We start from the raw sequence: 12,621 nt of genomic DNA, 5'->3' as shown, positions 1-12,621 counted from the left end.
CCAAAACAATTCTGGCTCAAAACAAAGCTAGCCTCACTAAAAGTAGTACTGTAGCCTACTTGACTTTATTGTGAAGTTATACGTTTTCTGAACACACTCCATGTAATAACCGATGAATACATACTGTAGCACAGACTCAAGCTTTAAAATTGCTTTCTGCCCAAAAGCACATAATCTGTATCAGTGGTTCCCCAAAGTGATCCCTGAGGGTCTGCTGTGGGTTATGCAGGGGTCCATCTCTTGAGCCAGAGCTGGAATGTGCCAGAACAGTATTCCACTGCTTTTGCTGCATGGAGACAAAATGGCATCCTCCACACACCATGACAGAGAGGTCATGATGGCTGGGGCATTCCCACGCTGGCGGGGTCATTCTAATTGTACCAGAAATTAAAGGGATCTAGAACATTTAGTCAGATGCCAAAGAGATCCTTGGCAGCAAAAAAGTTTGGCAGCTACTGATCTATTATATATAAAACAAACCAACCAACCTACATTAAAAGAAAATTAAAGCTACAAAATTAAGATAAAGAAGATAAAGTCTAATGAAAAATACAGTTGAAATGCATGTAATTGGATTGGATAGGGCAGAGCACAAAATTCCAAAGATTACCTATCTCAGTTAGACCTTTGGGCACTGAAAAGTTAGGAAATGCCAAAATTAAGGTTGCCCCTGCAACCCTAAGTAGGCCCCCTTGTGTATATGCATTGTGAAAGTAATTATGACCACATACTATTTTTATGCTTCCTCCCAATGCCTTTACAAAGCATGTCTTTCTAAAGAAATAATTGCAGGAATCATTGTGCAACACAGAATGAAACTGATAGTTCAGAACTTGGAAGAAGCATCTCAGTGTTCACAAGTATTCAATACAGCTACCTATTTTCCATAGCCACTGGTTACTCTATTTGTTTTGCAGAAAGGCTTATTTGCAGACAAGTAGTCTAGTGAAAAATACAGTTGAAATGCATGTAATTGGATTGGATAGGGCAGAGCACAAAATTCCAAAGATTACCTATCTCAGTTAGACCTTTGGGCACTGCAAAGAATACAGAAATTCTCATGAAGCAGTGTGATTCAGAAAGACTTGTTACTTCTGGGTCTAAGATTCTGAGAATTTAATGAAAAGCTTTTAAAGTCATTTTATTTACATATTTAAAAGAGTATCAGATAAATGAACTGGAAAAAGGAATTATTCCGCATAAGTCTGTTCTCCAAATAAACCCCATTAACAAACAACCAGGTCTTTTAAGCTTATTGCACTTGCTTCTTGAAGGCAATAGAAAGTCTACGGCAGCAAGCTTAAGACTTTTTCTTCTCAACTTTCTACAAGACAAAAGGAAAGAGCCAAGGCAATCAGTCTTGATTCCTTCAAAAATGAATTAAATATAAAATATGAACATGACAAAATTAGTCCACACGCCTGCAATCAACTCTGCATGGGTGCAAGGGGTCCATCCATGTGGAGCCCCACTGCAGAATCATGGTCTCAAAATGTAAGTTTGCTGGCTAAAGGACAGTGTCTTACTGTATCAACATGCTCAGGCCACATTTTTACCACTCTTCTGTAACACATTTTAAAAGGTAATTTACATTGAATATGCCATTTCAAGGTACTGCCTTTTTCCTTCAGACATGGATGACAACGCTTATAAGCACTGATGTAATTTTTACATCCACGCAGGTATACTGCCATGGTTTAGGTTAACTACTTTTTTTTGTTAGTTTAAAAGGCATATCTGTTTGCCTTTAAGTCTCATGTTGCAACATCTCTCTTGACCTTAGTATCTTGTGGCAATTAATTCCACGGGTTATTCATGTACCATGCAAAGTAGTATTTCCTTTGGTCCACTTCAAACTGGTTGTCTTTCAATTCTTCATTGAATTGCCCTTGTCCTTGCATTATGTAAAATAGTAAGTGCCTGCCTGACCTTCTCTGTATTATTCGATATTTTGCGTGCCTCTTCCACATGCCTTCACACTCATTTCTTCTCCAAATTAAAGAGCCTCAATCTTTTCAGTGTCATACATGGAAGATTCTCCATGCCTTAAATCAATTTTGGCACCTGTCAGTGAACCCCTAGATATAATCTAGTATCTTTTTTGAGACAGTAACCAGAACAGAACACAATATGCCAACTGAACTTGCACATTGTTGATTATAACATTATAATTTCACTATTCAGTCAGTTCAACTGGTATGAAATAAAACATTGATCTATGAATTTATTATAGTTTTATCTTCTTAGGGGATGCTTTTATTATACCAAACTACTTTGCTTTTCAGTGTTTTCTTTGCATAGCTGATAATTATGTAAGATGCATGTTCTACAATAAGAGCTATCCTCAGAAGATCCTGCAGTTAGTATTTTTGCATTTATGACAGTCTTTTTGCTCTATGAATGACTGAGGTGTCAAATTTAGCACTTCACTGAAGGATTAAATAGAACATGGACTGTGATAGAGCGGGATCTTATTTAATCACAAACAGCTTTGGTAATCAGCAAGTTAACAGGGAAAACATGAAAAACAAGTTGGATAAATTTATTTAAATCTAATATATTTAATTTTTCTACTTTCTGAAAGTCCTTAGTGTACAGTTTTTATTTGCCAAGTTTAGTTACTGGTTCATGCAAATTACTATAGGTAGGGCCCTACCAATTTCAAGACCATGAAAAACACGTCACAGACGGTGAAGTCTGGTCTCACCCCTGTGAAATCTGGCCTTTTGTGTCCTTCCACCACCACCCCCCGCCCCCAAATACTCTACAGATTTCACGGAGGAGACAAGCATTTCTCAAACTGCGGATCCTGACCCAAAAGGCAGTTGCAGGCGGGTCACAAGGTTATTTGGGGGGGGGGGGGCGGGGGGGTCGTCGTCACAGCATTGCCACCCTTCCTTCTGCACTGCCTTCAGAACTGGATGGCCGGAGAGTGGCGGCTGTTGGCCGGGCACCCAGTTCTGAAGGAAGCGCTCCGCCAGCAGCAGCGTAGAAATAAGGGTGGCAATACCATATCATGCCATCCTTATTTCTGCGTGCTGCTGGCAGTGGCGCTGCCTTCAGAGCTGGGCTACTAGCCAGCAGCCGCTGCTCTCCAGCTGCCCAGCTCTGAAGGCAGCGCCACTGCCAGCAGCAGTGCAGAAGTAAGGGTAGCAGTACCGCAACCTCCCGTACAATAACCTTGTGATTCCTCCCCCCCCCGACCACCACACACACACACCTCCTTTTTGGGTCAGGACCCCTACAATTACAACACTGTGAAATTTCAGATTTAAATAGCTGAAATCATGAAATTTACTATTTTAAAAATCCTATGGCCGTGAAATTGATCAAAATGGACTGTGAATTTGGTAGGGCCCTAATTATGGGACAGCATTCAAAAGTCACTTAATTACAAATTAAATCTTCCTATGTGAGGAGAGATGTTTAACCATTTTATTTCTGTAAAATTTAACCTTTCATTAAAAAAAAGTTTCTAGCCCTTATGTTTGCAAAGATAACCTCCTGTACATTAATCCATGCAGCATTTTCTTGTTATGCCTGGAAACCACTCAAGTGTCTATGATGTTGCTTATTGAAGAGCTATGAGCAGCAACACAGTGAATATGAAGACACTGATCATGTACACTGCTGTTACTCTGAGTCTGGTGGACAACAGCAAAATTGATAATCATATCAATGACACTCTATTGCTACTTAGGAAAATTAGCCCAGCAAAAGCCCTGCACCACAACTCTTCAGGAGAGAAGAGAACCAAAAAGCAACAAAGATACCCCCCGCTCTCTGAAAACGGCCTGGAGGACAGAAGGGTAGAGTGGCAGAGATTCCGCACCTAAATAGAAGTCATGAGGCTCTGGAGGAGAGCAGATGGGGAAGGGATGCATGTGCAACCTTATCTATCATTTCCTGATTTTTGGATGTTACATCATGCAACCTTAATTTCTCTTAACATAGTTATTTGGATGAAATTCCTAAGTTCTGTCAAACAGAAAAATAAATTCCATGACATGCAACTACTCATTTGTCTAGATATCACTGGAATCCTCTGTATCAGATTCCTAATAATGTCTACAGGAGGGCATCCTACTCCAGCACACTTTAGACATGCACAGGAGACCTGGCCTCCTTAGGAGCTGTGCAGATTTTACCTTGCAAGATGCATAGAGACTGAGGCAAGGACTATAACTGGTCTGCACATATATGCAGTAAAGCCTTCCTGAACTACATACACAAGTTGTCAAAAGAAGTTTATTTTTAATTAATGGAGAAAGTTAATTTTCCACTCGCCTTGTACTCAGTTGTTTTGGAAAAATTGAGCCAAAAAAAAGCTACACCCAGAGGCAGACACAGAAGCCTGGAAAATTTAAGCTTGAAAGATAAAAGTGTCAGATAGTTATAAATGCCTGAACACCTGTACAACCTTAAATGTAGCAGTACTGATTGCCCCCCACTGTAATGTATGGTCTGAGGGCTGGTCTAATTAAGCTGAAAGTTGACCTTCAGTTACATAAGTTACTGTCACAAAGTTCCTCCTCTGGTGGGTCCTGCGCTTATTGGCGGATTTGCTTGCCTCACAGATTCACCATGTGGATTGGGAAACAGCCCAGAGACCTTCGCCTCTGGTAGAAGCCACAGTCCAGGTCAATTCCTCCTGTGTCTGATCAGGAGTTGGGAGGTTTGGGGGGAACTCGGGCCCGCCCTCTATTCCGGGTTCCAACCCAGTGCCCTGTGGACTGCAGCTGTCTAGAGTGCCTCCTGATGTAGCTGCACGACAGCTACAACTCCCTGGACTACTTCCCCATGGCCTCCTCCCAACACCTTCTTTATCCTCACCACAGGACCTGTCTCCTGGTGTCTGATAATGCTTGCACACTCCTCAATCCTCCAGCAATATGCCTTCTCACTCTCAGCTCCTAGTGCCTCTTGCTCCCAGCTCCTCGCATGCACACTACAAACTGAAACGAGGTCCTTTTTAATGCAGGTTCCCTGATTAGCCAGCCTGTCCTAATCACTTCTAGCAGTTTCTTCTTAATTGGCTCCAGGTGTCTTAATTAGCCTGCCTTAATTGGTTCCTGCTTGTCCTGGAACCGCCCATTACCTTACCCAGGGAAAAGGGATCTACTTAATCTGGGACTAATAACTGCCTTCTAACACTCTCCTGTAGCCATCTGGCCTGATCCTGTCACATAACGTAACTGAAGTCGACATACCTAAGGTTGACTTACAGCATGTCTGCACTGCGCTGTGTTGACAGGAGAGCGCTCTCCTGCTGACTTGCCTTACGCTTCTTGGGGACCTGGAGTACCGATGTCTATGGGAGAGCACTTTCCCATCAACTTAGCGGGTCTTCACCAGACCCACTAAATGGACACTGCTGCAATTGATGCAGCAGTGCCAATTTAGCTGTAAGTATAAACAAGCCCTGAGAATGAATGTCAGGCATAGAACTTTTTCTTTAGAGCTAGATGGTTATTTCATTAGTATCCTTTCCCTTCTACTTTTTGCTTAGAACTTAGAGAAGCCTAAAAATTCTATCCATAATCTAACAGTGTGAAGGTTCTCAAATACATTTCTAAAAAAGAAACTATGACCTCTATACTGCACCTGGATTCCATATGTGTGGATATATTTGTCTGCATAGAGCCTCAGTCATTTCTGGAAACTTGTATGAGAACAGGGGTACATCTGTGCAAATCTAGTCATACACTGGGGCCTACCTCCTCAAAAGAAATGGCTAGTGCACTGCTAACAGCAACAAAATTTGTACAAGACAAACTACTAGCAAGAAAGCATGTGTTATTTAATCAGTCTTTACGAAGTGTTTTATTTTTTGTACATAAATGAAAAGCAGTATTCACAAAGCAATTTCATTAAAAAAATATTAAATGACCCACTTAATTTTAAAAAAATTACATATAAAAACAATTTAATGTACAAAAGATACTTTACAACAGTCTTAACACTGTAAGCAGTATATTCCATGTAGCTTAATGCTTTCTTTCATGTCTACATTGTGTGTGCGCATAGACACAAATACTTTACGATTTCAGAATCTGAATATCAATATATAAGCAATTAATACAAGTGACCCATATACACACATGCAAAGTTACAGACTGGCTGCAAACTATTAAGGAAATATTTATAACAAACCACCTCCCTGACTATTTTATATAAAATGTAAACAAAGAGGGATTTCACTAACAGATTTTAATGTTCATTTAGGCAGAAACATTTTTGGAACCAACCAACCAGCCATATGCTATATGAAAATTCCAGGTGCCATAGTATCATGTGGTAGTTTAAGAAAATTAAGAATTTTCTGTGGTGAACCACATATACATAGTTCTTATTGAGTAATTTATTTATACACCCGTTTCAGTTTTAAAAATACAGTAACATGCTACCATTTCGTTAAAAATCAAAACTGTGGGTAAAATTTTCAAAAGTGCCTAAGTGGCACAGGAGCCTAAGTCTCATTGTATTCAATGAAAGTTAGGCTCCTAAGTGATGTAGGATGTCACTTTGGTGCTTTTGAAAATTTTACCCTCTGCGCGTATTTATTCAAGGATCATTTCAGGCTGCAGGATTACAGTCTGGGCAGACAATCCCCACCACACGCTGCATGATTTTTATCCTGCTGAACAACATTATGCATTGCATCTTCAGGATCACCAACAGTACTAATTCAACAGATCTGAGAAATATTAAGGGTTAGTCACCTAGTACTTACATGTAAAGTTAGACACTGAGGCCCCAATCTGCAATGACATCTGTGTGGGTGGACAGCCATATGTGGTTGGAGTCCGACTGAAGTCAATGGAGCGCTGCGTAGGCCCCTGGGTTCATCTCCACAGATATCATTGCAGGACTGGGTTCTAAGTGCTGAATTCTTTCATCAGATACTTGCACGTAACTTGTGATTAAATCAACAGGAGTTCTGTGCAGGTATGATTTGTGCAGAATTTGGCTCTAAAACTGCTAGCAGCATCGAATGTTAAAGAAGGCTTTGGGAGAAGAGTAGCAAAGAGGAAATGAGAGAACAGAGACAACACAATAAGACTAGACAGAACAGGGCGAAGACAAGACAAAAGCAGCAGAAGAAAAGAAACAATTTATTCCACTAAATATAATAGCACTTCTTCCACCAGAGATTAGTAACACCTCCATTAGAAAAGCCAATTCATGCCATCAGGAAGTGGCAGGAACAGGAAAAGACCAAATCACCTAAAGTAAACTAAAAAAGACTGGGCCATTAAAAAAAATTATTAAAATGTTAAGCAATTTTTTCATCGGTGGTAGCACACTATCCCATTTAAAATAAATTTGGAGATCTGTCTATTGCACAAATTCTTCAGATAAAACCTAAAATCTTAATGGGAAAAACTGATTCTGGGTATCAAGTAAAGGGAGACTTCAGAAAACAGCTAACTTGAATGAAGATTTTTTTAAACATTTCTGAACTACTCAGTCAGTATTTTGAGCCAGTGAACAGCCTCACCATGGTCTTCCTTGCTTGTTTACTGTTCAGCAAGTAAAATTGGAGCACTTACTATGAAAATCTGAAATGATAAAAGAACTAGCGTACTGGAGGGATTGCCCTGTGATAGCAACAAAAGTCATCTAGGGCTCTCTCTGTTTTAAGGTGAGAGACAGCAGAAAGTTCTTCTCATAATTTGAGAGAATGTGACATCCTTCAGGAAAAGGCTCAAGAAACTGTTTCCATGTTAGTTTATGTTGGGAAAAATATATATAATTTGTGAGCAAAATAGAAGGATGTTGGGTTTTATTTCTGCTCTTTGAGTTATCTAAACAAGCTATGTTTACATTAATTATGTTTTAACCTACTGAAGGCTCCTAAAGGCTTCTGGATATGAGTGACTAAACAAACAAAAACAAACAAACATCAAGCTGATCAGTTAGAATATAAACACTGCAGGGCTACCATCTTTATTAAAAGGCACTAGAACCATGAACTCGATTCTGGAGAAGTTAGAAGATCAAAAATACTTCAATACAAAAAAAAAAAAGTCTGATACTCATATATTTGAAGAATTCCCTAAATAGTGACAATTTACAAATGTCTATCAACTAAACAAATTAATGTATAGTAAATGAAACCTGCATTCCAGTGCTTTCAAATACATTTTTATAACTAAACTGACATTACCACTTAAAGCTAGGAACAATTCTAAATATTAAGGTTTCTTTTTTATAAATCAACTTATTAAAGCTCCACCATTACGATTTAACCCATTATTTCATAAAAGTTTCCTGGTTATATCTGAATAAAGTTATGGTAAACTATAAACAAGCTTATTTTTCTATTAATAATAGTACTTGTAAAGGATATTATTGCAGATTGACTGTTGAAAATACTGACTGGTAGTCCATGGATCCAAGTGAAAAACTACTACTATTTGACAAAAACAAACACCTGTGTAAAGGTAGGACTACCTATAGACAGTATCTGAGTCCAATGACTATTAGATAAGAAATGAAGTTCAAGACCCGACTTTGGCCTCACATATTCAGACTCTAAATAACGAGCACTGGCTTCAGCAAGAAAAGAGAATGCAAAAATTACACATTTCCATTACTAAAGGCAACTTTTTCCTAAAAGGAGAAATAGCACCTATAGCTTGTCATTGCCTTTTCACTAGGCATGACTAATGACAAAGGGGAAAAAAGGAACGTTTTTCTTCCAACACACTTCAAACAGACTTAAAATAGGTGATGGATTCCAACTGGAAAAATTTTGATGAAATATATACTATGCACACAATTGTTTTCCAATATCCTTAAATGCCCTGTTTTAACACTTGGATGTTTTGAACAGATATAAAAACTGTAACCTTAAGTTATAGTACTTTGCTGTCATAAAAAAGTCTGGTCCCACCAAAAAGCTAGCAAATGGCTTATCAGGTATAGTGGTCAATGACTGATTTTTCTGGGGTTATTTCTTTTAAATGACTGGAGCTTTTGAGAACATACGATAATTTTCTAAGATTAGTGACATCACTATGACCAAAGAATAACGAAATTGAGAATGAAATTAGCAACAGTTGGAAATTAAACCGTGCCACAAGACAGTTTAATTATGTAATGTACCAGAAACTTTAATCTTTAAATTTAAGTATATCTAATCAAATTAATCCAGAGAAATATCTATTTTAGGTTTTGTTCTGCAATACAACCAAACAGTAAAATAGAATGGTAAATCTAAGATTTTTTTTCCTCAAATTCAGTCTATTTTTTCTTATTTAGAAATGTACTTTTGTATAGTAGTATTCTATATATGTGCAATTCCTACGTATTAAAGATTAAGACTTTGTGAAAATTAAGATGTTGTATCTTAATGAAAAGTATGCAAAAAATAAAAATACAGACACTAAGTGCAGTAGTTTAAAAGTTCACATAATTTTTTGATCAACTATTTGTTGAGCATTATCAAACGTATAATTAAAAAATATAGAATGTGAATTCTGGGTCATAAAGTCACGCCATACAAAATTTATAAAATCATTTAAAAAGGCTCTGAAGGATAAATACTATTTCTTTCCCCTACTTTACACTATTCTCTCGTAAAGGCTCTTTTCTGTCCAGCTTTTACAATGTCATCAGGAGATGCTGATTTAAAGTCAAATGGTGTTATTGATATTAAAGGGTCACTTTCCTTATTTTTTACTTCTTGTACTTGCCTACTGTATAGGAAAGTCTTATGGATATCAATCGTGCGCCGTTTATATCCTTTTGGAGGATAACGGAGACACAAAGTTAAAGCAAAAGCTGACGGTCTGGCACAGAGAGCCTTCATCCATGAGAGAGAGAGATCCTGGCTCTTAGAAATACGTCCTTTTTTGCCTTTTTTATTTCCTTTAATTAAAATAATATTTTTTCCTTGCTTTGAACTTAAAACTTTAGTTTCTGGGACTATGGTATTTGCCTGGTGTACCACTGCTTCTGCAGATACTTCTGGATTTTTTATAAGGACACTTAAGTCAATGTTTGTGTTTACTCCTGCAGAAGGCCACATTTCAGCTATACTGAACCTCGAACTGTCTTTTGCTTCTTGAGGCTTATCTACTTCAATGGTTTCTGCAATTAAATCTGAAAGTGACAAATTCTCAAGTTCTCTTACTGGAGAAGCCTGAGACAATGCCAGAGAAGACAGAGATCCAGTTAATTCTGACAGCCCAGTTGCAGCTTGATGTTGACCAGCTAGTTGTGACAATGGCGAGGATCCCAATTTCAAATCTATAAAACTCATAGATGATTGGTTATAAAGATCAGACAAAGAACAACAGTGGCTTGAATTACTTTCCTGGTGCTCTTGAAGTAGGTCAGCCAGTGATGGACCTCCAGACTTTGAAAATGGCAAACTACCCATTTCTGAAGATGAGATGTCTTGCCTGGTACTTTGTAGAAATGAAGGAAAATTTTCAAAATGCTCAGTCTTTCTATTCTGAGTACAGTTTATATCATTATCAAGTGCCAGTTTCCCTACAGCACTCATTAAGCCAAGACTACTATCCATACTTCCTTTACTATTATGATCTGAAGAATTTTGGGCCCCATGCAGTCCCCTGTCTTGGAAGCTCAAATAATCATTAGTTATATTCTGCATCAGCAAAGATTTCAAGTCTTGTGATTCCTTGCACTCCAACTGCTTCCAGGCAGGATTTTCAGACTGACTAGCTTCCAATAATTCAGCATCTACACTAAAGCAAATTTTGCCTTCATTGCTAGAAATCAAACTTACTGTGCTGGTATTGTCTGGTAGTCGTACTGCTACATGTTTACTGACAGATTCATAACATGATTCTTCATACATATCATTACTGAGGGAAGAATATAGAACTCCTGAAGATTTATTAGAAGATTCAGATATTTTCTTTTCTATTGAGGATATATTAGAATGTTTAGCTTTGAAGAGTGTTTTGTCACTTAAAGTTGAAAAGTAACTAGGTGATTTAGATTTGACTGTCAGGCTACTGAGCTTAGACATGTTGGTGTTTGCTGAAGAGTTTTCTATTAAGTAAGACAAGTTCTCTGAATAAGTAAAAGTTTCTGAACAAAGTAAATCTCCTTACCTTACAATAGCCAATAATTTTCAGATAGATGCACAGTCACAACGAAAAATTCCATTTTTTTAAGGAGACAGCAACAGCAAAGTTAAGAAGAAACATGAAAGGCATTTAATTACTAAATGTTACTTGAAAAATTGCATTACATCATAGTTTCTATAATCAAATAGAACTGAGTTCTGAAGGGCATTTATTCAATCATTTAGCAAAATTATTACGATTATCCACCAAAAGAAACACTAAGTTAGTAAATGAATATCAACTCTTAAGATGTCTGAATCGACACAACCAAGCTATTGTACTAGCTCTACAAAAACAGTCTTGCGATATCACAAGCAAACATTTAAAATGTCTTAAAATTTGCGGTCTCAAAAAAATAAAAAAAAAAAATAAAAAAAAGTTAGCAGTTGGATAACTTAAGTAGTAACATAACTAAAGTATTTGTTAGAAAACAAAATTTCATTGGGAATTGTGGTTGCTTACATTTTGAATTTAGGGGGGAGGACCAAGTCTAAAACTAAAACTTGATTTTAAGTTTTGTAAAAACTACTTCTTCCTTTAAAGAGATGTTCTCTATATATCTTAAAACCATGAAATGTATTTAGAAATAGAAGATTGAGAACTTTGTTTTGTTTTCCAATGAGTAATTTTGATATAACAGTGCAAGTATCTTCCAGTTCTAAACTCGAGTATCCTATGCACAGCCAGTGAACTTTAATCTAAACCAAAACATAATTAAATAAAAGCATACCTTTTGTTGTCTTTCCTGTAATCACAGCTTCTTCATTCTTGGTCTTCACATTTTGCTTACTGTCTTGTGCAAGCACAAGATCCAAAGCCTTCTGTACATCAAATTTACTATTCAACACTGCTTCCACCATCACCTGCTCTGGTGCAGTTTCCCCCAGCACTTCTCTCATCTGGTCAAGGCACGAATAAAGACGAGCTACAAAAGACATCAGTAGTTATAAAATTATAAAACATGTATTTTCACAAAATGGCATGATAAATTACTAAAACCATACTTGCAATACATATATTTGGGGTGGGGCAGAAATGGTAATTATAAAATCATTGCAACCTGATTTCTTCCTCTGGCAGGCTCTCTTACCCCCAGTACTGAAGAGTTTTCAATTATTTCCCCAAAACATTACTACAAGAAATACATCTAATGGTTTTAAAATTGCCTTTAAAGGGCTGAACACTTAATTATGAGGTGTTACCAACATGAACAGTATTCATGCCGAAGAAGAAATGCAATTATTCAGCTTAAAACTATTCAAAGTAATTTGATAAGACCATGTGATATCTATTTAACAGCACATTTTAAGTGTTTACAGATACTGTATTTAACTTTTATGGTAAACAGCATCTTTTCAGGCCTTGGAACTTAGCAACTAATAACCATAAATGCTAGCATCTTTAGATTAATGCTTTAGCATTAAAGCTACCTGAAATCTTACCTTTCCTAGAACTGAGAGGGGTTTCTGGGTCTTAAAATTCATATTCTTTGAAGCCAGACTTCTCTATTAAT

At 37.4% G+C, this 12,621-nt stretch overlaps 1 protein-coding gene across 1 annotated transcript in view; it reads right to left on the bottom strand.

Annotated features, from left to right (window-relative positions):
- HBS1L (HBS1 like translational GTPase) overlaps nt 1-12,621 on the bottom strand; it is a 104,517-nt gene that overhangs the window by 73,823 nt on the left and 18,073 nt on the right. Inside the window, exon 4 of the mRNA XM_054021916.1 lies at nt 11,839-12,033. Within this exon, the coding sequence (XP_053877891.1) occupies nt 11,839-12,033 (195 nt within the window). The remainder of the gene's footprint in view (nt 1-11,838; nt 12,034-12,621) is intronic.

This window comes from Malaclemys terrapin, chromosome 3 (assembly GCF_027887155.1).
Source record: "Malaclemys terrapin pileata isolate rMalTer1 chromosome 3, rMalTer1.hap1, whole genome shotgun sequence".
NCBI lineage: Eukaryota > Metazoa > Chordata > Testudines > Emydidae > Malaclemys > Malaclemys terrapin.
The sequence above is the reverse complement of the archived record's forward strand: the minus strand, read 5'-3'. Positions and strand labels throughout refer to the sequence as shown.